General features: G+C 50.8%; 1 protein-coding gene across 1 annotated transcript in view; it reads right to left on the bottom strand.

The window, feature by feature from the left end:
• RIMS4 (regulating synaptic membrane exocytosis 4) overlaps positions 1-24216 on the bottom strand; it is a 53904-nt gene extending 29688 nt beyond the window's left edge. Inside the window, exon 1 of the mRNA XM_081096759.1 lies at positions 24065-24216. Within this exon, the coding sequence (XP_080952885.1) occupies positions 24065-24161 (97 nt within the window). The 5' untranslated portion in view covers positions 24162-24216. The remainder of the gene's footprint in view (positions 1-24064) is intronic.
• Positions 24217-27595: the final 3379 nt, after the last annotated feature.

Below are 27595 nucleotides of genomic sequence, written 5' to 3'. Positions count from 1 at the left end.
GCGGCTGCTTCACGCGGCCCGGAGGGGGGGCATCAGGGTGGCACTCCAGGACTCGGGGCTGTCCTCTGGTGCGCCGGCCACGCGGGGCGGCACTCCGGGACTCGGGGCGGTGGTCCCATGGCAAGGGGGGAAGGGAATGGGTCCTGGGTCTCACGCGGTTTTGCGCAACGGGTCACTAGTATCTCAATAAAGCACATATATACATATACGTACACGTATACGTATATGTGTATATATCCATCTCATCTCCCAGGCCCTGCTCTTGATCCTTATTCAAGGAGGCAGTGGTATGAGGGTGGGCAAGGCTTCTTCAGGTCAGCACTGGCCTCTGCCAGCATGTGAAGCCTGTTGCCAAGGCCAGACGAGGCCTGGGCTGTGCAGTGTGGACCCTGGGCATGCCATCCTCAAAGCATACACATGTAACCCCACAAAGGCACACAGATGAAAACATGCAGTGGGCACATGGGGGAGGAAGGGGGAATTCCTTACTCCCAGCTCCACAGGCCTTCTGTCTATGCTCCAGGCTCCCCACTGCCACCTTCTTCAGTCCACACATGGTCAGCTTCCTTCAGAGCCTACCAGACCCAGGATCAGTTGAACCAGATGGAACCAGCTAGAACCACCTGGCACTAGCACTCACCAGAGGAAAGGCACCTAGGACGAGCCATTCTCAGCACCGAGGCTGCTGGTAAAGCTGGCCTCAAGCAGCACACACCCTTTCTGCTCCCACTCAGCTCATCCCAATCCCATGACTGCTTAAAACCCACAGTCCCTTTCTGCACCACTCTGCAGGAGGGCAGCCACGGGTGCCCACTAAGGCTTTTCAGGAAGAATCTCCCTGCACAACTGCCTCATACCCCTAGGATAGAAGTTCAACCTTTATTTGCCAACAACTGAAACAAAGACCTCCCTTGAGTTGGCCCTGGCAGAGCTGCAGAGCAGCTGGGCCCCCTTGGCTAAGGGCACTTACTTTCCACTCCCTCAGAGGCGGGCAGGGAAGGAACTTGCAAAGGTGCCTGGCACTCAGCAGGCACCCCATACCCGTCCAGGAAACCAAAGCCTGCTACGCTTCCAAATCCCAGCTCTGTGCTTCTCAACCTTTAACGTGCAAATGAAGCACCCAGGGGGCTTGTTAAAATACAGATTCAGATGCAGTGGGTGCCGGTGGGCTTGAGATTCTGCATTTCTAACAACTCCTAGGACCTACATGAAGCCCATGCTGCCGGTCTGGGGCCCACCTTGAGTGGCAAGACTTTTGGCCCATTTCACTCACTCTTTTTTTTTTTTTTTTTTTTCTGATTTCTTCACCTTTCTTGGTTATGCAATGAACCTCTTGAGACGCTGATGAAAGCTATTTTCTCTTTCCTTAGAAAACTACCTGTCAGCACATACACACAATATGTTGCATAAAATTTTGAGGCTTGCAGTCCATGAATCAAAAGCCTTTCTTCTGGACAGTCCTCCTGAAAAAGAGGATGCAGTAGAGAATGGGGGTGGGGGGAGCCTCATCAGAAAGTTAGGGCTCCTGGGTATGGTCCCAGCTTCACTATGGACTTCCTGTGTGACATCAGACAAATTCCTGCCCCTCTCTGAGCTTTAATTTCCCCACCGCGAGGGGACAGGACGAGATTATGATGACAAATATGTTTTCTTATTCTTGCCAACTCTGGTAGCTGTTACCTAAAATACCCCATGTTAAGAATTCTTAGACTGTCTAGACTTGGCAGAAAAGGGGGCTGTGATTGATTGGTGATTCCTGTCATGGTCCCAGGATAGGGGAGCGGGGCTTAATTAATCGGTGATGTCTGCCAAGGTCCCAGGCCTGGAGGGCCCTTCGAGCAGTGACATTCCATAGCTCATTTAGAGCCATCTCCGAGTGGGGAAAGAAAAGTCTGTGCTTCTCCTCAAGGGGGCAGGAAGGGATAATTCTTTAAGCCGCTGGCTTCTCAAACCTGCCACCCTGCAGCCCCCTTTGAGACCAGGTAGCAGAATCCCTGCTCCATGGCAGAGAAGGACAGCATGTCCTTGTGCTCCCATCCTTGGCTATTTTTAACTCCAAGGACAGAGGCTCAGACAGAAGCTGCAATACAAGAGGGCTGCCGCAGGCCCCCCAGCCTCCTGAGGAAGGAGAGCCACCACCCTCCCTTTGTTCGCAAGTTGCTCCATTGTTGGCCAAGTGAGAGTCAAGGCAAGCTACCAAGGGACAAGAGAAAGGAAGTGAGAATTCACCTCACTTCCCGTGTGAATTCTTCCAGGGATCTGCCCCATCTTTCCCCAGGCTGGCCAGTGCCACTCCTTGGTACAGTCACAGACCCTCTGCCAGCCCCTACCTTCCCTCTATCCCTGTACCTGTTCATTCATGCATCCAGCCCACATATATGTGCTGGACTTCGTACTAGTGCTGAGGACACAGCATCGAGCAAAACGGATGAGGGTCTTTGTCCACTGAGCCCTTCTAGGCTGGGATGGAGGAAAGACTGCACAATTCTGTAGAAATGACTGTGAGTACCTCGCCTTTCTATCTCCAAAACTGAAGACCTGGCACAGAGGAGGGTTCCAGAGTATATTTGTTGATTAAAACTCACATAAGATAAATTCTGGAGTTTCAGGATCCTACGGGAACCTATCTCAGACTAAATGAGATTCATTCATTCATTCCCTCTCACCCTCACCAAGTCTTTTCTTGAGCACCTTCTTAATGTATCTGCTAGGCACTGGAGCTAGAGCAGAAAAAAAAACTAAGGGAAACAAAGTTCCCTCCTGCAGCTCCAATCTAGAAGAGACATCCAAACCTTAACGCCACACAAATACGTAAAGATAGAGAAGGTGCTGGAAGGCAAGTGGAAGGATGGGTGTTTCATTTTTAAACAGAGGTTAGGTAGGCCTCACTATGATATGTGGGTAAAGACCTGAAGGAGGTAAGGGAACGAGCCAGGTAGACGTCTGGGGGGGCGGGGGTAAGTGCTCCCAACATAGAGACTGCACATTGACAGAGCCAGAGGCAAGGCAGCCTTACGTCTGTATGTTTGACAAACAACAAGGAAGCCAGAGCGGCTGGAGCAGAAGGAGCAAGGGGAATGGTCTGAGAGAACTCTGAGATGGGGTGGCAGGCAAGGAAGTACAGACTTTGGAAGGCAGGCACACCTTGCCTCAAGCCTGGCATACAGCGGATGGAAACAAAGGTGACAAGGAGGAAGATGATGATGCAAGCAGCTGGCATTCCCTGGGCACTGACCACATGCCAAGTGCTATGCTACACAATGATCGTGGATTCATTCATGCAGTCCTCACAACAACCCATGAAATAATTCCTATATAACTCCCCCTTTACAGATAAGGAGGTGGCAGGGCTGGGACAGGAATGCTAGCAGTCTGGACCAGTCCACTGTCTTCCTAATCAGACCAGCCCTATTGCACATGCACCGTGGGTACCAGTTTCTTTCCCTCCCAGAGTTCTTAAACCATCTGGATTCCTTTGAAAAAATTTTGAAAGCTGTTTTTCTCCATTTAAAAAATTCTGGTTTTCTCCAGAATAAAAATTGATGCACAATGATACAACTTGTACATAATTTCAAGAGTTTCAAGGTTATGAACTCAGGCCCTGAAAGTAATTGCTTTGTAAACATTTGTAGCAAAAGTGAGAATTGTCACAATTGCCTAAAATGGCAGAAAGGGAACATGGGCTCCTATAATACCATCTAAAACTACTTCTACAATTTGTCGAGAGCCTCCAGAGCAGCGGTCACCACCTTTCAGACCTCCGGTTGGTGACTGCTACAAGAGTGAGGCATTTGTAGATTCGTTGTATCTCATTTAAACCCCACTTTAACCCGGCGAGGTGATTAGTATTATGCCCCCTTTACAAACGAGGAAACTGAAGCACAGAGAGGTTATGTGATTTGCCCATGATCACACAGCTGGTATTTGGCAGAGCTGGACTCTACCCCAGATTTAGCTGACCTCAGACAGTAGTCTCTATTCCAGTCACTTCCTTCTGGATTCTCTAATTGTACCCTTTTATTTCCCTAGGAAGGGTTAGAAACTTACTCAAGATCTCATAGCTCTCAGCACATACAGAGATGGGTTCAGGACTGTGTTGCCCAATATGATAGCCACTAGCCACATGTGACCATTAAATTAATTAATATTTTTAAAAATAAAGAATGTGGTTCCTCAGTTGCACGAACCACATTTCAAGTGCTGAATAATCCCCTGTGGCCATCATCACAGCAGTTTCTATGGAAAGGCTCTGATCTAGAACTTGTCTCTTGACTCTGAACCCAGGGTTCTTCCAATGTCAGAGTCTCCTAGAAATCAGATTTACATGATTAATGAAGTGGATGGAAGGGGTGACAGGAATATGGCAGCTGAGGGGGCACAAGAGACAAGCAAACTCAGAGAAAGGCTCATAGGAGGAAAGCCTACGTCAAAATCTTGTACAGGATAAAAGCCATGAGAGCCACTGGCTTGGGACCTACCTCACCAGAAATGAACACGCCTGTATGTCTGATTACAGGGACCCTCTTCTAATACAGTTCTCATTCTTTGTTGATGTGTGCGGTTTCTTTACTTGGGGACAGGACCTCTCAGCCAGTAAAGGGAGATCAAGTTGAATGGCAGTCCCCTGGGAGAGAGAACTCCGTGGCCAAAACTCCTGCTCACGTCTCTGGAACAGTGAGGAGACCAAGAGCAGGGGGCATTCTATAGCCAACAAATCCGTGGGGCCAGGACTCAGGGAAGCCACACTGTGGGCACTGGGCAGTGACTCAGGGTGGAATGGGCTGCAGACAGGACAAGGTTGCGGCTGCACCTGCAGCTGCTAGAGCAGATGTGAAGACCCAGACCACTCAGGCTGCAAACCCAACCAGAGAGAGCCGGCTGAGCAGCCGGCCACATGGTGCTCCCCGGGAACTCCTAAATGCCTGCAAGATATTCAAAGACATCAGCACAGGATCTCTGCTGGAATAGTGTGGAGGGCGAGAAGAAAGGACCACAGAGCTGCCCCAAAACTGCCTGGCACAGAAGAAACAGCTGGGGGAGACCCTTAACCCTGTGCGTAACGGTCCCTCCCTCCTTCCCTTCCTTTCTTCCTTTACATATGGACGATTGCAAAAGGCTGTCAGAAAATGGGAGAAGAGTATTAGATGAAGACAGATTAAATTCCTTCCCATCTCTTATCAGCTGAGTGGGCTTTGAAAACCCCCTAACCTTCATCTTCCCATCAATAAAAGGAGGGTGGTTTTACTACGTACTCCAGCAGTTCTGTATGGCTCAAATAATACCAATGCTACTGATAATGACAACAGCCATTTAGTAAGAACTTTTTCACGAGGTGCCTCATCACCTACAGTAGGGCTGGGCATGCATTCAACATTCAATAAAAACCTCTCAAATGCTGAATTTACCGTGTAAATGTTTTATGTAATAGTAGTAATAATAATCATAAATTATTATGAAGTGAGTGTCTTACTACTGTACTGAGCCCATGTCACACATGTTACTCAGTCCACCCAGTGACCTGAGAGGTAGGAATTATTATAATCTCCATTTGGGAGATGAGGATACTGATACAGGGAGGCTGTCCTTGGGGTAGGGCAAGAAAGGAGAAGTGGTTTAGATGCCGGGCTATCTGATTTTAACCTGTGTAGAGTCTGCCTTCAAATTTAATAAGTATTTTGTAGTTAACAAAGGACTGTACAGTATCATCTGATTTGCAGTATCATCGCTGTGTTGCGATTAATGGTGAAGGTGACTTTGGGCACACGGGAAGAAGGACTTTCTGCAGTCGAGCTGTCTGTCAATGGAAGGAACCGCCCTTCACTGTCATTCAAGAGAGACTGGACTGGGGATGAAGGCACAGTCTCCAGATGGGAGACTGGATGGGCTCCGTGAATCCCAATTGTGTGTGACCATCAGAATCACCTGGGGAACTTGTGAAGCAACCATGTCCAGGTCCATCTGAGATTTTTAATTGAGTTGTCCGGGTTGGAGCTCAGGATTCTGGTTCCGGATGAGAAGGCATGTGCAGAGCAGGTTGAGACTCACTGGATGAGTGAAATGTTGAGCACCCTCCTTACCAATATTGTTGGATTCTAGAGACCATGGGAGCCACCAAACAACCCAGGACATGCCCACAAAAAAAGCATGTGATCACTAAGTAATTACGAAACCATGCTCTATGCCAAGCATTACACGCCTGTCTCCATAGACTCCTTCTCCCACGCCACTTCCGCCCCGGGTTCCCTGTCCCCTTCCTCCCTGTTTCAGCTCCAGCATCCCCTCCTCCAGAAAGCCTTTCCTGACTCCCAGACCCCTCTCTGGGCTTTGCAATGACAAGATTCTCATTTGCAGGCGTCTCTGTCTACGCCTACCCCCACCACCCCAGGTTGTGATGGAGCTGGCGGCTCACTCGGGCCCAGCGTAGGTGCTCACTAAACATGTAGAGGGACCTGCTCTGCTCCATGAAGGATGGGCAGAGGAGGCAGCGAGGAAAGCTGCCGCTGCAGGAAGGAAGTAATCCAGGTCACCAGGTTGGGAGGAAACAGAACCTACAAATTCGCCCTGCCACCGTTCAGAAGCAGCCTGGGCTATTTATAGCACACAAGCCTTCTGCTTCTTGCATTTAAATGCAGGGCCAGGCATGGAATAAAATCCTGGGTAAGTCTGTCAGTTTAAAAAAATTTTTTTTACAAGAACAGGAGCAGAAAGCAGGGAGGAAAATGAAGTGTGGCTGTCAGGATGAGCTGCCTGGTGCCGTCCCTGGGCCTGCCTTGGCACGTCTGTGGTCTACAGACGAATCATGCAACTCCAGACCTGATCCTAGAAATCAGTGTCCCTGTGGAGACCAGACTGTGAAGGTCCTTCTAAGGTGATTTTTAAATAGTGGCTTCGGTTTACAAAGCAGTATCACAGCATGACCCGGCCTTGGTTTAAACTTGCGTTCCTGCACACACGCACATGCACGCACACACACAACTGAAAAGAAATGGCCCCAATGGTTAAATATTCTGCTTTTGGATTACAGAACTGGAGTCACTTTTATTTCCTTTTTGAGTGTTTTATGTGCATCTTCCCCCAAAATTTCCACCTTGGGTATACACTGCATAGGCTGAGCCCCTTAGACGCAAGGACACTGGTTCTGCCAGCTGCTGGTGTTTGACCTTGGCGGATGTCCTTAACGTCCTCATCTATAAAATGGGAACAGCAAGAGGCCCTTCCTCGGAGGTTCGCTCTGAGGACTATACAAGATCACGTGCATGAAATCAGCACAGCATCTAGGACAGCGGTTCTCAACCTTCCTGATGCCGCGACCCTTTAATACAGTTCCTCAAGTTGTGGTGACCCCCAACCATAAAATTATTTTCGTTGCTACTTCATAACTGTAATGTTGCTACTGTTATGAATCGTAATGTAAATATCTGATATGCAGGATGTATTTAAGCAACCCCTGTGAAAGGGTCGTTCGACCCTCAAAGGGGTCGAGACCCACAGGTTGAGAACTGCTGATCGAGGACATGGATATGCATAGGCAATGCCCGCTAGTACAACCCTACAAGTGTGTGCAACTTGTGAAAGCACAATATTGTTCTAAAAAATTAAAACGACAGTGACTCTCCCACTCCTGATATAGACCGTGGCTGGGAGGCCTCAGAGCCCCGAGTTCCATATCCGACCTGGCTGAAAATGCACCAAATGGCCCTTCCTCCTCTCAATCTCGCTTTTCTGACTTTGACAATGCACAGCTCTGGTCTTCAAGAAGGGCCAAGTCCTGGGCATGGCACGAGCCTTTCCTAACCCACCCACCCCTCTTTCCTGGCCCCACATGCTCCCCGTGCCCATTTGCTAATGCACCTACCTTGCCCCCATGAGGCATAAATAAACCACAGGAAGCTCCTCCCTGACCACACATATCGCCCAGGAGTCTGAAGCACCTGCCCCAGGTCCAGCCTGATGAGCAGCTTTTCCCCTTCAGGGCTGTACTCAGCACCCCCTGCTCAATGGGGTCACCTAGTTATCTGCTCTGCTTGTCTTTCCTCCCCAGCTGAAGGGCCCCGCCCCCCCCACCCCCCATCTCCCACATTGTACCTTCAGTACCCAGCACATCAGAACACGGGTCAATAAATATGTTTACTGCATAAAGAATACTTTTAAAAATGACAAAGGGCAATGGCCAGGGTAACAGACTCAATACCTGCAGGCCTGTGTTTGACCTTACTACTGAATGGCCTTGAGCCAAAGATAAGCCTATCCTCTCTGAACCTCAGTTTCCTTGTCTGTACAATGGGTACGACAATTGTACTCCCCTCATTTTCTGATGTTTCAATAGAATAATCCAGGTAAGTGCACACAGTACTTAGCATGCATAAAACCCAAAATAAACATTAGCTATGATGATGAAGATGATTATGAAAAGTGTAGGATGTGATAGACAAATGAATAAAGAAGGTGTGATGCATATATATATAATGGAATATTAGCCATAAAAAAAACAATGAAATCTTGCCATTTGCAACAACATGGGTGGACAAAGAGGGCACTATGCTGAGTGAAATGAGTCAGACAAAGACAAATACCATACAATTTCACTTACATGTAAAATCTAAAAAACAAAATAAAAGAAACAAAACTATTATGTCGAGATCCCAGAGTGCCAGCACTTTCCCTCCTGGTCTTGCCTGTGGCTCCTCTCTGGTTCAGGTGGATGGGGCCTGTGAACTACTGAACAGGCTGCTTGCTACCTGCACGAAGGTGCCCAGTTGGTGGTGGTCACAGGGCTGAAATCCAGCCTGCTTTCACTTGCCAAGCCATGCCTACCCCCACTGGTACTAGAGAAGAGTAGCCTTTTTCTGATTCATCCTTCTACCATTTTTAATATCATCACCTGGGATGGAGGTACGGGGAGAAAAGCGTCTTCCTCTAATTTGCACAAAGGTGCCAGACAAACAATGTGTCTGCACAGGGCCCAGGACGTGGGACCAGGACGGGAAGGGACTTCCCTGGCTTGTTCTCACACTCAGTTCAAAGGATGATGTGGGGTCCAAGGCAATTGAGGCCCTCATACTTCTTCAAGTATTTAAAAGTTCTAAATCAGGCTATTAAATAAAATATGTCCTACCCTTCCACTTTGACAAATATGCCTTCATAATGACCTTGAAGGCCAGGGCAGGTTCAAATTTAGAATCCTCAGAGTTCCGTGGCTGAATAAGAAGTGAGGAGGGAGCTGGCCCCCAGCTGCAGCCTGCCTCTTCCCTCCAGCGTCCTCTCTCCATGCCTAAACCCTTAGACGCCCTGCATGTCAAAGGTCTTACTCTATACATCTATGTTCTATTCTCACTCCACAAACTGCCACTTCAGGACCACCTACCAGGCCATCAGCCATGGACAAAGTCCATCCTGGATGGACCTAGCAGTGATGGAGAACCTATGACACACGTGTCAGAGGTGACATGCGAACTCATTTTTTTGGTTGATTTTTCTTTGTTAAATGGCATTTAAATATATAAAATAAATATCAAAAATATAAGTCTTTGTTTTACTATGGTTTCAAATATCAAAAAATTTCTATATGTGACACGGCACCAGAGTTAAGTTAGGGTTTTTCAAATGCTGACACGCCGAGCTCAAAAGGTTCGCCATCACTGACCTAGGAAGTGGTCTGAACAGCCCATGGGAGCTGACTCTAAGCCTTCTGGACAGGGAATTCTGGGGTCCCACGTACCCAGAACACAGCCTGAAAAGAGGGTAAGGGTGGGCATAACCCCATTTGCCCCAGTGAGGAAGGCTGGAGAGCCACCCAACAGTGACCCCACATCAGGGCCTTTCTTCCCAGTCTAAAGGCAGCAATGACGCACGCAGCCCACGGTTCTACCAGCAGCGGGCCTGCCACTCCCCAACAGGTTGTGAGAAAACTCACAAGAGACTGACAGGAGTCAATTCTTTTGGGGATTGTGGCCCGATTTTTACCAAACCCTTTCACCAATCAACAGATTTGCCAACCACTTGGGAGTGAGGTGGGCATGAGGCCTCTCTCACCTTTCTTCCCTAGCAAGGCCCAGATTTAGGGGTTTAAATTTCTTGGGCAGCGCCAAGCACCTGTAGGTTTAGACCCACCCTGAGCCCCTTCTGGGGCTGGAGACATACAGACCCTACTCCTGGCCAGGATTAGGGTCACAGACAACCTTATAAACCCAACCTTTAACTAAAGAGTGGTTTTCCTTTATTTTCTTAATTTAATTTTTTAAAGACATAAATGTTCACCTCTGGAGAGAAATTATGGGTTTCAAGGATTCTTGAAAAAGAGCTTCATTCCAGAAATGTAAAGCCGGCATTTTAAATTCGGTTCTCATTCACTGCTGGAAAGTATTAGAATGAAGATTACAAATTTAATAATGTAACGCGGCAGGAATTGGCCCAGCCTCGTCTCCAGGAGAGTAATTTGTTCCTGCCTTCAAACTGGCACTTCCCAGCCTCCCGGCATCACCAGACCAGCCTGGTGACACACTCCTGACTTTTCCGTGTCTTGTGCTCTGGCCCACGCAGCCAGTCCAGACACCAGATCACATCATCACCATGGTGTGCGGGTTCCATGCTGGCATGGCCAGTCCTTCGGGGACAGTCACTATAACCAAGGGGAGCCATCCTGGGGCCTCTTGGCTCCATGCTTCCTGCCTGCAGCCAAGGAGGTCTTGGCAAACCCCAAATCTGAATCTGTCACTTCTCTGCTCAAAACCCAACAGGGGCTCCACTGCCCTCAAGCTCAAGTCAAAGAACCTTGACTTTAAAGACCAAGTATGATGCAGTCCTGTTACTTCCCCCACCACACACTCTTTTCTTTCCTGGGGCTTTCAGAACACTGTGCCCACTGCAGGCTGGCCTCTGCACAGCTGCTAACAATAAGAACCAAATTAACAGAGCACTACCTATGTGCCAGGCACTGTTCTCACCGCTACCCTGTGAGGTAGGCAGTTTAGCCCAGTGGTCAAGCTCAGACTCCGCAGTCAGACAAAAGGGTGTGAGTCCTGCCTCTGACCCATGCTGGCTGTGCAATCTTGGGCATCAGACATAACCTCTCTGTGCCTGTTTCCTCATCTATAAACGGGGAGAGTGACAGTACCTACCTCATGGGGCAGCTGTGAAGCTTGAACGAGTTAATGGAGGTGAAGTGTCAGACCGTGATGGGTGCCATATGTTAATCATCATTATCCCCATTTTATAGCGAGAGAAACAGAATCACCGAGTGATTAAACAACGTGGTTAAGGTCACACAACTATCAGTGAAAGTGTGGTCTCTAGACTCTGAAGCCCTCAATTCTAACCATAACACATCCATTATAAAAATTTTTGAAAAATATTTAAAAAAGCACAAACCAGAAAGCAAAAACTACCCATAATTCTTCCATGCAGAAGCAATTATGGTTAATATTTCCATCATGTGCATGAGAGAGAGAGAGAGAGAGAGAGAGAGAGAGAGAGAGAGAGATAAGAAGGAGAAGGAGGAGAAGGAGGAGGAGGAGGAGGAGGAGGAGGAGGAGGAGAGAGGAGAGAGGAGGAGGAGGAGGAGGAGGAGGAGGAGGAGGAGGAGGAGGAGGTGGTGAGAGGAGGAGGAGGAGGAGGAGGAGGAGGAGGAGAGAGGAGGAGGGGAGGTGGAGGAGGAGGGAAGGGGGAAACATCCACACACACTAAGAGAATCCGGGATTCAAACCCCACCACTCATAATTGACTCCCAAACCCATGCTCTTAGCATTATGACATCTGGTCCCACTCCCCTGCCTTCACTTGGCCAACTCCACTCATCCCTTAGCTTAGCTGTCCCTTCCCATGCTCGTCCCTCCATCCCAGACAGGTCAGTTCTCCCCGCTTCCCCCGACCCCGCAAATGGCCAGACTGCAATGGCCCTGAGGGCAAAGACTGGGCTTGCCTTAGGTCACCACCACCTAGAATAGGGCCGGCCATCAGCAACTACTGGAGGACGAAAGGGGGAAATGGAGGGGAAGGAGAGTGGGAAGGGGAGGGAGATTTGGGATTCAGCTCGACCTTTTAGCTCCAAACTGTTCCCTGTGTGAAATGCAGACAAGCATCACACAGTCCCTGACCTGGTGTGGCTTACACCGTGGCAGTGGAAAAGTGACAGAGGCCAGATTGTGCAAGCGCTGGAGAGAAAGCAGCGCAAAGAGCATGTGGGTACCCAGGAGAAATGATCACCTCCACCCGAGAGAAGAGAGGTGTACTTCCTGGAGGAGGTGGCATTGGAGCCCTGAAGGAGTGTGTTTGTGTATGGGGGGGGGGGGGCGAGGTGGGGGTGTAATCCTAGAAGAGGGAATCGCCCAACCAGAGGCATGGAGGTAGAAAATGCAAGCATGACCACCAAGAATGGAGGAGTCCATTTTGCCTGGAAATAACAAATAGCTGGAAAGGCTGGAAATATGAAGTTCAATAGTCTGGCCCTACCCAAAACTTGTTTTCCTGTTCATCCTGCCACCTTCTCTCCAGTACACTCTCCAAACAAGCCTGGTCCCTGAGCTGGAGTGAGCGATGCTGTTAGTCCCCCTGCCCCATATCCTTCATCTTTACCATTTCAACGACCACTGGCCCGACCTCCTGCTGCCAGCACCTTATTTCTTGGCCTGAGGGCTACATCCTGGGACAGGTTGGATATGGTGGCCTCATATAACTCTCCAGCCCAGCCCTTGAGGCACCTGGTCCATTCTTGGTGTCGGGCCCAGGCAGATGAAAGGTGTTTCTCAGGACATTTGCTGAGGAACTAATTAATTTCCATTACAGGCCCCAATTAGTGACACATCCTCCCACCCACTCCCAGAGTGACTCCAGGTGGCATTTCCCAGGGACACCAAGTGCTGGAAACGCAGGGTGTGGACTTGAAGCCTCAGGTGCTGTTAGGGTCCAGGGAGAGACAAAGGCCCAGCAGGCAGTCCAGAAACGTGGATTCTATTCCTGACTTGGCCAGAGACCTGCTGTGAGGTTTTGGACAAACCATGCAATCCTTCTTTGGGCTTTGAGTAAAAAGAAGTAGATGACCTCAGAGAGACTTTACCTTGAAGGCGCAAAGATAGTAATAGCTAACACTTCTGATACACTTTTACTGTGTGTGGGATCTCTACAAAGCACTTCACAAATATTTACTCAATAGAGGCCTGGTACACGAAATTTGTGCACTCGGGAGGGGGTGGTCCCTCAGCCTGGCCTGCACTCTCTTGCAGTCCAGGAGCCTCAGGGGTTATCCGACTGATGGCTTAGGCTCACTCCCCATGGGGAGCTGGCAATCAGACATCCTTAGTGCTGCCACAGAGGCAGGAGAGGCTTCCGCTACCACCACTGCGCTCGCTAGCCATGAGCCCAGCTTCTGGCTGAGCAGCACTCCCCCTGTGGGGGCGCACTGACCACCAGGGGGCAGCTCCTGTATCAAGCGTCTGCCCCCTGGTGGTCAGTGCACGCCATAGCGACCGGTCGTTTGGCTGTTTGGTCAATTTGCATATTAGCCTTTTATTATATAGGACAACTGTGGGCAAACTACGGCCCGCGGGCCGATCCGGCCCGTTTGAAATAAATACAACTAAAAAAAAAAAAGACCGTACCCTTTTATGTAATGATGTTTACTTTGAATTTATATTAGTTCACACAAACACTCCATCCATGCTTTTGTTCCGGCCCTCCGGTCCAGTTAAAGAACCCATTGTGGCCCTCAAGTCAAAAAGTTTGCCCACCTCTGAAATAGGATGTAATCCTCATGACACCCTCAAACAGGGAGGGACTATTACCAGCTCATTTTACAACTGAGGAAACTGAGGCTTAGAGAAGTTAAGTCACTTGCTCAAGATCAAAGCCAACAAGCAGCAAAGCCAGGATTCAAACACAGGCCATCTTGCAGTGTAGTTCATAATGTAACCACCATCAGACCAAACTGCCTAATATAAACTGACTACTCTCAAATCCTCAGTGCCTGGCACAGGGCTGGGCACCACCACAGTGCTTAATAAGAATTTGATAACTAGAAACTAAAGAAAAAACTTGGAACATAAAAGACCAGTGATAGCCCTAACTGGTTTGGCTCAGTGGATAGAGTGTCGGCCTGCGGACTCAAGGGTCTCAGGTTCAATTCCTGTCAAGGGCATGTACCTTGGTTGCGGGCACAAACCCAGTAGGGAGTGTGCAGGAGGTAGCTGACCGATGTTTCTGACTCTCTCTATCCCTCTCCCTTCCTGTCTGTAAAAAAATCAATAAAATGTATATATTTTTAAAAAGACCAGTGATGGTTTGTGGGAGCAGGACTGGTGACTGAGGTGGGAGGGAGGCTGATGTTTTCTTGGATGTCCTTCAGTGCTCTTCGGCTTTTTAACCAGGTAACATATGACTGTCAGCAGCAGCCGCATAAGGGTTGTGAGAGCAGTGTCTGTCCCAAGGAGGGGACAGGAGAATCAGAGGATGGAGGTGCCTGGAACACTTTTTCCTGGGTATCTTTCATGCTTTTAAAATGTTTTACCATCTGCATATACTACCTAATCCAAATCGTACTTATCCTTTTAAAAATTATTCAATGACCAATCACCCAGAGAAACTGTGGCAGGAGGGGACGCTCTGGGGATGAAAGTGACGGTGGAGGGGTTCTAGCAGAGTGGGGGAGGACCCAAAGGAGGAGCCAGGGGGCCTGGACAAGTGTCCTCTGATTTCTGGACCCTCGGGTTGTATCTAAACCAAGCCCACAGACCCTAGTTCTGCAGATAGAGATTCTGAGGCCTAAAAGACAAAGGGAAGCGGCCGGAGGAGACGCTGAGGTTCAGCAGCTGTGCGGAGACCTCTTCTCCTGACTCCTGATGCAGCCAGGCACACCGTAAACACCGAGGAGCCAGCCCAGAGCCAGGGTCCAACCCCAGGCAGTGCGCTCCCATTATCCACCCGGACGCCTTCCATTCTCACGAGGTAGGAGTTATTCACTCCATTTTGTGAAGGACGAGGCCGAGGCCCAGAACAGTTACCGACCACAGTCAAGAGACACAGCCAGGACTGGGCAGAGACTGGGCCCAGGTTTGGGGCCTCCCAAGTCCCTGCTCTCTTGCTACCTGAGTCACCCCTCTCAGAGTTATTTCCCATTCGTCCAGGACAAGTCCCACCTGGAACTACTTGTCAATGTCTTTGTCTTCACACTCTGAGTTTTATGGGGCTGGATAGGGATCTTATCACATCATAAGGTTTGTCCCCACTGCCTATAATCCGAGCCAAATCTCAACCTTCCCTAGAAAATTATCAGCGACCTCCTTCTGAGAAACATCTACTAGTATGTAACTGACTCAGTAAACTCCCCTGGTAGCATTTCCCAGCATTTTCCCCCCTTACATGGATAATTCCTTGATTCCTCTGATTTACTTCTTCTCAGCAGAGGCTTGTCCTCAAATGAACCTGGTGGTTTTCACATACAGCCCTGCCTTCCCCCAACGCAGGACAGGGGCCGTATCCTGTTCCCCCTGGTAAAAGGTGCCAGATCAGAACCCTTCCGAATCCCCAGAGCTGTCTGAGTCCTATATCCTGCAAAAGGATATTATGGGCCGATGTGTAATTCATGTCTACCAATTTATCATTCCTACAGACGAAGCCTTCCAAAAGGATTTATGAGGTCCTACACATTCAACTCGGTGCAAAGTAGGGCAGCAGTTGAGACTTCTCTGATCTGAGACCATGTAATAAAAACAATGTCCTAGCATCTAAGACACACACTGAAACTTGAGAAAAACCCTTCATTTCTCTCCAGCTCTTTCCTCTAACCCAGTGGTTCTCAATACAAGGTCCCTGGGCCAGCAGCATCAGTATCAGAATCACCGAGGAGCTTGTTAGAAATGAGACTTCCAGCTCCCACTCCAAGCTGATGGGACACTCTGGGGTGGGGCCCAGCAATCTGTGTTTTAACGAGCCCCCGAAATTATTCTGTCCCATGAAAATGGACAGTAATAACTGCAATACCTGCAGCAGCTACCACTAACTGAGCATCTACTGTGTGCCCAGCATCTATTCTTACCCCAATCTCATTAGTCCTCATAACTGAGAAAACCTTTATGCCACATGCCAGGCTCTGGGCTAGGTACGTTTTGTGCACTATGTCCTTTGTTCCCCACAATAATCCTTTGAAGAACTTAGTATTATCATGCTCCCATTTTACAGATGAGAAAATTGAGTCCCAGAGAGGTGAAGCCACTTGCTCAAGGTCACACAACTTAGAAGTGGCCAACGTAAAGAAAATTCAGATCTGTTGGATTCCAAAGCCATGTTCTTCCTGTCCCACCACGGGAGCTCCCCAGGGTCTTTCACAGCTACATCCACCTTGGGAGCTATAAAGCTGGGTCAGGTGAGATTCGAGGAGGGGCGCAGGGCAGGCAGGATGGGCCCTGCCCAGACCTCCACAGTACCATTTCAGCTACGATGGGAAAGGAAGCCTCGTGGTGCCTTTAAAGAAACAGCCATCTCTGTCTAAGAAACAAAAAAGATGGGGCTCAGGAGGCTTGTTCTCAGCCTCTCTCTCTTCCCACTCTGCACCTCAGTTTCCCACCTGATATCATTATCATTGTCCTCAAGGCCGAATGGTCTGCCCCGTTTACTTCTTTGACCTTGTCTCCCCTCACCTACTGTGTCGAGCCATGCTGGTCTGCTTTCCGTTCCCTGAACACCCCAAATCACAGTGACCTCAGGGCCTTTGCATCAGCTGGTTCCCTCTGCCTGGATCACTCTATCCCCTCACATTTCCATTGCTGTCTTTCTATCATTTAGACCTCAACTCAAATGTCACATTCTCAGTGAGCCTTCCCCAACTACTTTACTTAATGTTATCTCCTATCCCATTAACCTGTTTTATTTTCATTCCACTTAACACAATCTAAAATTATTTATTGTTTAATTGCTTAACTGTGCATTGTCTGTCTCCCCCACCCCAGAACATAACTCTGTGAGAGCAGAAATTGTGTCTGCCTTGTTCCCCGATATATTCCCAGAAACTGTTTGGCACTCAGCAGCTAATTAAACACTAGTTGAATGAATAAATACCAAAAGAGAAAATCCAGACTCAGAGGCCAGAGTCCTGGCTCTTTAACATGTGACCCTGGCAAGCCAGTTTGCCTCTCTGAGCCTCAGTTTCCCTCCTTGCCTAACAAGGGGAATGAACTAGATGCTCTCTAAGCATCTTCCAAGACCGCCAGTCTTGGAAAGTCAGGCCTGGAACCTGCCCAGTTGGTCCATCCAGAAGAGGCAGCTGGCCAGGGTCCCTGCAGCAGCTGCCCCCCCACCACCACCCGACTCTGTCCCTGCCCAACCACGCAGTCCTCTCACTCCCCCTTCGCAGGAACTGTTAATGAAGTGCGCACTGCTAAATGCAGTTACAATTACGGGGCTAAGAATAAGAATAAGGCGCTGACATCAGCCTCTCAGTTTCCGAGTGAATCAGAAGGGGAGGGGGGAGGGGGCATGGTGCTCCGGAGCTGACAAGTGGAAATAGCACAGCGTTAAATATAATCCAGCACTGGCCTACATCAGTCTGGAGAGGCAGGTGATGGCGGCCCCCAGGGCCAGGGCAGACAACTGGATTCTTCAAGGAGGTCAGGCAGCCCCGTGATGGGGATCATCCAGGAAGGCACTCAAGTGGGCTGAGGCACATTGTAGCGGGATGGCGGACCCTAAAGGGGTGCATCTGAATGTGAACTGGCCCCTGTACCACAAAACTTACTGTTTTGATAGCACAAGCACAACCCCAGGGCTTACACAGCCCTTTCCCACCTGGAATCTCATTTCATGTCAAGAGGTAGAGGGTGGCCTATCCAGTCAAACACTCCGGGTTTGAATCACCACCATGCAACCCCAGAGACTCATTAAACTACTCCAAGCTGCCCATTTTCCTCATCTGCCAAATGGGTACATCTGCAGCAAGAACAGTCTTCTGGTTGCTATATGATTCAGTGAGATCGCGGAGAGCACCAAGCAGAGCCAAGCAGCCTTCCAATTATTTTATTTTTACAACCCTGAGAGATGCTCAAAGGGAATTAACTTTTTTTTTTTTAATAGGGAAACGGAGGCCCAGAGCCAAAGAGAAGTCAAATTCAAACCCCAGGGATTAAACTGGGCTGGGGAGAAAGAGAACTCCAGTGCGGCTGGTTGGTCATTCCAGGTGACAAGAGGGTGGCAACTGGGCTCTGCCAGACAGTGGGACTGACGGTAGATCTGAAAGGGGGGGGGGGAGAGACAGAGAATAGATTACAGTGGGGGGGGATGTAATCTATTACATCTCCTTGAGCACATTCTCCAAATCTGGCACCTTTCTAACAATTCTTAAAAGACGTGCTGAAGCAAGGGCTGTTAAGGCCACAATGAGAAGAGGAGGCGAACGAAAAGAAAGGCCCTGAGCCAGGAGAGAAGGCCAGCTAACACAGAAGCTCTCTATACCCTCGCGCTCCTCCACTCTTCTGCCCACCCTCACTCACCCTCACTCAGCCTCTGGGATGGAGGAGGGTGGGGAGTGAGGCAGCAGCATGCTCAAAGGAAGACAAGGTGGATGGATCCCTCCTTCCCCCTTCCTACCAAACAGGACCAGGTGGGCCTCTGGCAGCAGCAAAGGCATGGAGGCTGGAGTCAGGAGTCTGGCAGCGTGGGGACAGGGAAGAGGAGATTCATGAGGGAGAGAGAATTTAAGAAAAGAGTTCTGCCCTGGCCGGTGGCTCAGGTGGTTGGAGCATCGTCCCACATAGCAAAGGGTTGCAGGTTCGATACCTGGTCAGGGCACCTACCTAGGTTTTGAGTTCCATCCCTGGTTGGGCATGTATGGGAGGCAACTGACCGATGTTTCTCTCTCAGATCGATGTTTCTTTCTCTGTGTCTCCCTTCCTCACTCTCTAAAAATCAGTAAAAATAAAAGAGCTCTAACAGCACCAGAGCAGATGCTTATGCCAGTGATCCATGTAATGGGGGAAGGGATGAAACCTGATTTTTCTGAGAGACTTCTTTCAGGGTAATTGGAGTAAGATAAAGTAGTTTGGGTCCATATTCTCACAACCTGAACCATGGGAATAACTGGCTCAATTCTTTAACGTGCCTCCGTTATCCAAACCTAGAGGAGTTCTGCCCAACGCCCAACACATAGAGGAGACTGCTGCACTGGGTGGGAAACTGGGGAAGGGGACAGGGGGACGGGAAGTGGCCCACCCTAGGGATGAAGGTGGGAATGGAGGCTTCACAACTTCAACTTCATGCCCTCAAGTGGCCTTGACCCCAAAGGATATTTTAAGGCCTCCTCCTCACCCGTCCAGCCCCCCTCTTAGGGCTGAAGCACTCTGTCCCCACCATCTCAGGGGGAAGGGGTGGGACAGCAGGACATTCTGTTTCCCAGAAAAACCTCAGGTCAAATTTCAAGGACAAAAGTTAGCACTTGGTCTGGGAAAGAGAACTCTGCCAAGTGGAAGAAATGGGGGCGGGGGGATGGAGCTCTGAGTCCCCCTGCCGGGATCTGTCCGGCAGGATATGGGTATCTCCGCCCCACAACCCAGGATAAGTAACTCAGACAACCTCCTTCCATTTCCGGTCTGTCCAAAGAGAAGGGGAGTGGGCTTTGGTATTTGTTTGTGGGACCCACCCACCATGCCACCTCACCCACCAGATTTGGCCCGAGTAGAAGAGGGAGGTGCCATAAAGAGCTTTCCAGCCCAGAAATGCTGCCCGAATGGCTAGGAGAGGGACCGGTAGCCAGCCAGTGTTGCCATGGCAACGTCCTCCCTGCGCTGGATCGAAGCATCCTTTGGGCAAATCAGAGCTGGCTGCTCTAGCTTCTCCGCCCTTCTCCCGGGCGGGGGAGAACTGGACACCAAAACCACTTGGTCAGACTCAGGGACATCATCCTCAAGTCCAGACCCTGATGTAACACCCCCCTTTGGTATCTGCTGAAAACTGGAGACCCAGCTGTGCTCCAAGGCAGAGTGGCAGGGCTAGGACTATACATGTGATGAAAATTAACTATTCAGGAAGAACAGGGACACAGGGAGCTGCACTGCTCCCCACCCTCTTGTTCCGCATGCAAGTCCCCCAAATTCCCATCTTTAAACCAATTCCAAGAAGGAGGGCCAATCTTTGCCTTAATTGCTGTAACAATGCAATAAAATTAGCTTATTAAAAATTAGAAAAGCTAACATTTTTGAGAACCAGGTTTTCCCCTTCCTCAAGCCCACAGATTCATTTTCACTATCATGCTCAGAAACAAGTCTTGGTAATAAGACAGAAAATAGCTAACAGGTATTGCAAGCCTACCTGGTGCCAGGTACTGACTGTATTAAACCCTTTGCATAGCACAAACAGCATAATAATTAGAAGCACAGATGCTTGAGTCAGATTGTTCAAGTTCAAATCCTAACTCCCTCACTTCCTGGTTGAGTGACCTTGAACGAACACTCCCTCTGTGCCTTGATTTTCTCATCTAAAAATGAGGATGTTGAGTGTTCATTTTATAAGGTTACTATGAGGAAAGAATTAAAATAATATATTTAAAGTGCCTAGGAGGATGCCTAGTCAAAGGCAATCATTTTTTAAATGTTGACCTTATGTGGTCCATGCTACTATTTTCTTTCTCAGACAGATGAGAAAGCCAAGGTCCCGTGTCTAACTCCTCCTCAATTACAAACCCAGTGCCAACAAGGCTGAGCAATGGAGACACAGACACAAAAATGCCCCCAAGTATAGGCCTCCCTAAAACCCAGCATCTTTGTGAAAAGGGCCAAAAGCAGCATAAGAAAGGAGTTCTAAGCATGCAAGCGAAGATGCTTCTTGATAAAATGGACACATATGTAATACCCTTTGTAATACTTTAAGCAATAAAAAAAAAAAAAAGAAAGGAATTTTAGGAATCTGCCATGACCAGCATCCCAAGCCCCAGGGTGGCTAGAAAGGGGTGGGAGGAAGGGGCAGCTTCCTTTGCCCACAAAATGTCCAAACCTCCCAAGCCCAAGACAGGAAAGTGCTCTGGCCCAGTTAAGGCTAATGAAATAGTCTCCTCCTCACACAGTTTCTCAGGAAACCAGCTAAGGGTGGCAGGTAAGCCCTGAGGATGGCTGTGGCTCAATCTGGTTGATGGAAAAGATGCCTTCGATAGGAGTCAGAAGCAGCAAAAAGGGGAGGCACTTGGATGAGCCAGAGGCCTTCAGAAACACACTTCTGAGCCCTTAAGGGGACGTGGGGCGGGAATGGAGAAGAGGACAATGGCGTGAACCCCGTTCGGACAGTCCCCCTGAAGCAGTCTCTGTCCAGTATCTGAGACATTATTCAAGCTGCTTCCAGAAATTAGTTCAGCGCAATGCTGTTCTAAAAGAATAAATCCAAAAGGCTTTTTTAAGGAGAAAATTAATGACTTTGAGGAGAAGAAGAGAAATTAAGCACCAAGACAACGGTCCCTACTTCCGATCTTCACCAGGTGCTCATTAGTCTTCCGGAAATGAAACTTGACTTTCTCTCTTCCCCTCCCAAACCCGAAGCATCCCTGAAGATGAACAGACAGTGAGCATGAGATGCCCAAACCAAACTCTTGGCTGTCAGCCGCTCCCTGGGGCCTCCTCACCTGGGAACCATTTTCTACACAGTGAGATCTGGCTTTTTAAAAATCTTCTTTCAGAGAGAGGGCTAGTGGTTTACTGGAAAGAGAATCTGATTTTACTCTCAGCTTTTTGTGCCTGCCTCACTGGGTGACCTTGGGTTACACACACACACACACACACACCCCGGGGCTTCAGTCCCTCACACACATACATATATACATATTCTCTCTCTCTCTCTCTCTCTCTCTCTCTCTCTCTCTCTCTGTCTCTCTCTCTCTCATGCATTTGGGGGGGAGGGGAAGGTTGAACAAGATGATTTCTAGGTCTTTTCCAAGTGAAAACCTTAAGAATTTGAAGAAATCCACTTGAAAAAAACATCAGGTGGACCTTTAAAAAAATCTCTAACATTACACAAAGTTACCTATTCTGACTTAAGTGAAACCAGAGCAGGTCACCTGCAACCAATATCAATCACCAAGGCATCTGACCCATGACATGGAGCATGACTTTGGAGAAAAACCTAACTGTCGCTGCCATGGATGCTCCTACAAACCCACGCTGTTGCCCAGCCTGGCTCCTGAGACCCAAGTGGCCTGTTGAACTTCAGGAGAGCCCCTGACCATCAAGTCAGGGCTCCCTCCCCCAGCCCCCATACTCACCTGATTGCTTCTCTCTGATTCTGTTCCAATGGAGGCCACTGTGTTAGAGAGCCCCTCCATTCCTCCTCACCTTGCCTTGTCCAGAATAGTACATCTTCCCTCAGCTACCTGAAGGGGGAAGTTAAGGCCCTGAGCCTGTTATTTTTTCTGTAAAATGGTGATTCTGTAAAACGGCTCTGCAGTAACCATCTTTACCCCACCCCCATCTCTAGGTCTACAGCAAGACAGGTCTGCCAAGGGTCTGCCCGCCCCCCCCCTTCCCCCGACCCGACCCCTCCCCCCCCCCCCAGCTTCCCCCGCCCCCTCCACCGGCCATTCATTCACTCACTTAGCCAACAAAGTCTTCTCCTTTTTCCCCACCTGCCTCCTACTCCAACAAGAAGATGTGACCCACATTACCCACAGCTCCATTCCACGGTTATCAGATAACAGGTTGACCAGACCAGGACCCCTGCAGGGAGGAGTCTTAAGCAGGGCCCATGGACTTCCTAAAACTATGGACAAAATTCTGTGGGTGTGCACATGTGTATTTTTTTTTTACAGATAGTCCATTTTTTTTCATCAGGTTCTCAAGAGTGTCCATGAAGCCATGCTGCTCCTCTCCACCACATACACCCCTCTTCCCTTTTGACCCCTGATTGACTATAAAGGCTCTCAGATTTTCAGCTTACAAGACGCTTTTAACTCCACCCTTGTGTCTGCGGCACTGCCATCCCCTTTTTCAGATGAGGACACTGAGGCTAGGGGTGGCATGACTTGCCCAAGGTCACAGGTAATAGTGGAGAAGCGAGGCTGGAACCTGATTCTGACTCCCAGTGTGGCACTCTTTGGGGAACTCTCACCCAAGCCCTCTAGCTACCCCACCTGTTGGTGAATTCGCTTCCACAGGGCAGAACCTGACCCGGAGCCCTCATGTTCCCTCTGCCTGGTCCCAGAGCCCCCAAGAGCAGGTTTCCCTACATTCCCCACGCTCGGGCTCCGGCTAAGGTTGCACACAGGCCAGAGTGTCAGAGGTTCGGGCGCTGGATGGTGCCCAGGTTCAGCCCATCCGAAAAGGCTGCTCCAGGGACAGGAGCACCCGGGGTCAGGGGCACACGCGGAGGGCGCGCAGGTGTAGAGCTGGCACTCCCCTCCCTCTCTCCCTCCCCCCCCCCCCCGCCCCCAAACAGCGGGCTGGAAAGGAGAGGATAGGCCGTCATCCAGCCAGCTCCCCGCACTCCACCCTGGGGATCCGCTCCAGTCTGATAAGACCAGGAGTCCCGAGACCCCGCCTCTAGGAGAAGCGGAGGAGAGACAAATGGGCGCTAAAGGCCTGGGCCGCAGGGCAGGGGGTCTAGGGCAGGGAGCCTTTGGAGGCGGCCAGGAAAAAGATGGAGAGTTGAGGTCTGTGCGCCACCTCCAATGGCGGGGGGTGGGGGCGCACTGGAGCCCCAGGGGTGAGGCAGCCAAAGCCCGTGGGTTTAAGGAGTGGGGGCACACAGAGGTTCAGGAAGGGTGGCAGGTCCGATCCAGGGACAAGCCAGGGGGCACCCAGTAGGCGCAGGTGAGCGAGGAGAGCCGGTGCGGGCGACCTAAAGGGCCCACCTGCGGGAAAGGGGAGAACGCGGAGGATCTACGGGTCCCCAGGGGGCGGCGGAGGCTGCAAGACACCGCCTTCTAGAGACCCCGGGGTCCCGGGGGTGAGGAAGGAGACCGTGGGGCGCATCCCCGAGCGGGGCTGGGGAGGGGGCGGGGGAGAAGAGAGGAGCCGCCTCTAAGGACGCACCGGGTCCGGGAGGGGGCCTCCGGCTTCGGCTCCCGAGACAGCCCCCGGGGTCGAAGGGGTCGGGGGGGCGGCGCGCTTACCCGCGTCCTCATCGTCGAAGGAGTTCATGCACGGGAAGTAGATGGCGAGCGCCTCGAAGGAGGCGGACAGGCTGAGGCGGCTCTGCGAGCGCTCCATGCCCGCCCCGGCGCCGGGCGCCTCGGCCGCGGCGGCGGCGGGCGGCTTGGGCAGCTTGGCCGCCCCATTCTTGACGCGGAGTACGGCGCGCGGCGTGGTGGCGGCGGCCCGGGGCCGGCGGGACTCCGCGGCGGGGCTGGCGGGTGGCCGGGAGCCGGCGGTGTGCGGAGCCCGCGGCGCGCTGTGCTCCCGGCGGCGGCGGAGGTGCTGGCGGTGGTGGCGGCGGCGGAGGTGCTGGCGGTGGTGGCGGCGGCGGCGGCGGCGCTGCGCTCTCTGGCCCGCGGCGCCCCCCGCCGGCTGTGGGGGGCGGGCTCGGGGCCGCGCCGCAGCCAATGGGCGCCGCCCGCGAGCGGGGGTGCCGCGCGCCGGGGCGTGGGAGCCCCGGGGGCGCGGGAGGGGCCTTCTCGCCCGCCGCCCCGAGCCCGGCAGGTGTGCGCCAAGGGAGAGCTGTGCCAGGCTATTTGTGACCCGGCCCCGTGGCCGTACCCAACCCCACACGCTGCCCTCAGACTGGCCTGATGCAGGCGTCCGGTCACCCACCCACCGAGACAGGCCGCACCCAGGGACACAGACCCGCTCAGAAGGGTCACACTAGGAGGGACCGGCACGCGAGACCCTCAGGTTCACGCGTGAACCCACGGAGGAGCTCAGACAGGTACCCGCTCTATTGCATTCACTTTGCAAAATCCATCACAGCCACCATCAGACTCATACGCACACCTGAGAGATTCACCCAGATGTACTCACTCACAGAGACACTTGCCGAACCAACCACAGACAGACTCCAGACACCCAGAGACCCACACAGTCAGATCCACCCAGAGACACCCTCAGACTCTCACAGACCCACACAGGTAGATAGATGCACGTGGGTATACAGACTCACTGAGCAACAAGCATAGACACGATTGGCCACACAGGGAGACAGACCCTCAGATCTCACACAAACCCACAGAGAAGGTCAAACGGGCACACACACTCTCATGTACCCACACTACTCAGACACCCCAGAATTCACACACATGGGCACTCAGACTCGGAAGACACACACTCTCAGACCTGCACAGACATACTCAGAGCCTCCCCCCAGTGACGGCTCTCTCAGCACTGATTCACACATACACACAAACATTGGCAAACACTGTCAGACTCATACAGTCACCCTTACACAGACCCTCAGTGGGAGACACTCAGACACACTTCAGTGGGCACACACATGCTCACATTGAGACACAGCCATATTGCTTCGTGGCCTTTTGGCTAAGATCATGCAGAGACATAGCCACATACAACTTAGTCACTCCCAGTAACAGCTATATTCTGATGCACAGACACGCTCAGACTCACACACAATGAAACACACCCCACCAAGCTTACACAGACACTCCCACATATACACCTTAAGTCACTCAGAGCCCCTGAGAGGAACACAGTCAAAATCAGAAACTGGAACTCCATTCCCTGGCCTTGACCAGGAGCTGAGGCCCCCATCCAGCCTAACCTCTGCCAGTTGCTCTGACAACCCTTCTGTGAAGCAGCCTGGTGAGTTGGTAAGATTCCTTCCATCACAACTGTGGCACTGTGTGACCCAGGGCCAAGCCCCTTTACCTCACCTACCTGTTCCTCATTTGTGCAATGGGGATGAGACCCTCCATTTTGGATGGTTGTGAGGATTAAGTAAAATAAGTTTCTACTGCAGCATAACAAACTACAAGGCTTAAAAACAACACCCATGTATTAGCTTACAACACCATCGGTCAGAAGTTTGAGCAGGCTCACCTGGATTCTTTGCTTGGACCTCACGAGTTAACAGCAAGACTGGGGTCTTAGCTGGAGGCTCTGGAGAAGAATCGGTTTGCAAGCTCACTCTGGTTGTTGACAGTATTCGGTTCTTTGTGGCTGTAGGACTGAGGTCCCTGTTTCCCTGTTGCCCATTGGCTGGAGTCTCTCTCAGCTCCTAGAAGTATCTCTCTGATCTTTGCACATGGTCTTCTCGATCTTCAGGGTAATCATCAGGATGTCAAACACTTCTCATCCTTTGACTCTCCCTAACTTCTGCTTACTAACATGAGAAAATTTCACTTTTAAAGTGCTCTTGTGATTAAATGAAGTCTACCAGGATAATCTCCCTTTGTCATGTAATCTACACTAATAAAAGAGAAACAGGCAAATTGACCGTCCATCTGCTATGCCCAGCAGCCAATCAGAGCAAGTATGCAAATTAACCCAACAAAGATGGTGGTTAATTTGCATATGCAGGCACAGAGCAAAGCCTGAAGACAGCGTAGAAGGAAGCCAAGCTCTGCAGAAGAGAGCGAAGCAGTGGAGAAGGGAGGGAGCCGAGGCAGCGGAGACGGGAGCAGAGCCAAGGCAGCAGAGATGGGAGGGAGCGAGGCAGCGTCCTGCTTTGCTCCGGCCTCAGGAAGCCCTATTCTTGCAGGAATAGGCCCGAGGAAGCCCTATTCTTGCAGGAATCTTCCTGCAATGGGCCTCTAATCCTATATAATAAAAGGCTAATATGCAAATCAACTGAACAGTGGAACAACTGGTTGCTATAATGCGCACTGACCACCAGGGGGCAGATGCTCAATGCAGGAGCTGCCCCCTGGTGGTCAGTGCACTCCCACAGGGGGAGCACTGCTCAGCCAGAAGCTGGGCTCATGGCTGGCGAGCACAGTGGTGGTGGCGGGAGCCTCTCTCACCCCTGCGGCAGCACTAAGGATGTCTGACTGCTGGACATACCCTGAGGGCTCCCGGATTGCGAGAGGGTGCAGGCCAGGCTGAGGGACCCCCTCGCCAAGTGCACAAATTTTGTGCACCGGGCCTCTAGCATGACATAATCACGGTAGTGATATCTCATTATATCCAGAGGTTTTACCCATACTCAAACAGGAGGGGCTTAAGCCAGGGCCAGAATCTTTGGAGTCATTCTTACAATTCTGCCTACCACAATATGTGAAGCACCCAGCACAGTGTCTGGCACAGGTAAATGTTCTTGATCCCTCTCCTCTTCCCCGGAACCAGACCTAGCTTGAAAGCAGCTTGGTGCGATAATTATGAGTCAACAGCCTCCCCTCCCCCGATCGTCCCCATCTTGGTAATTGGCAGCTCCATTTTCTTGCCACTGTTCAGGCCATAAATCTTAGAGTCATCTCTGATTCCCGTCTTTCTCTCACCTGCCACATTCAATCCATCAGCAGTTCCTATCAATTCTACACGCAAAATGTATCCAGAATCTGACAACTTCCCTTCATCCCTCTCCTCCCCACCCCCCTCCCCAAGAGTCATTTCTCCCCAGGAGTCTGGCAGCAACCTCCTCTCTGGGCGTCAGGCTACTGCACCCAGCAGTCAGAGGGACCCTGTGAAAACTGAAACCAGCAGCTGGCTCTCCTCCACCCCAAACCCTCCGTGAGACCCGGGAGGAATGTCTGAAA

The sequence above is a fragment of the Myotis nattereri genome (genome assembly GCF_964212035.1).
Source record: "Myotis nattereri genome assembly, chromosome: 8".
In the NCBI taxonomy this organism is placed as follows: Eukaryota; Metazoa; Chordata; class Mammalia; order Chiroptera; family Vespertilionidae; genus Myotis; species Myotis nattereri.
Note: the sequence above shows the minus strand (reverse complement) of the source record. Positions and strands in the feature narration are given on the sequence as shown.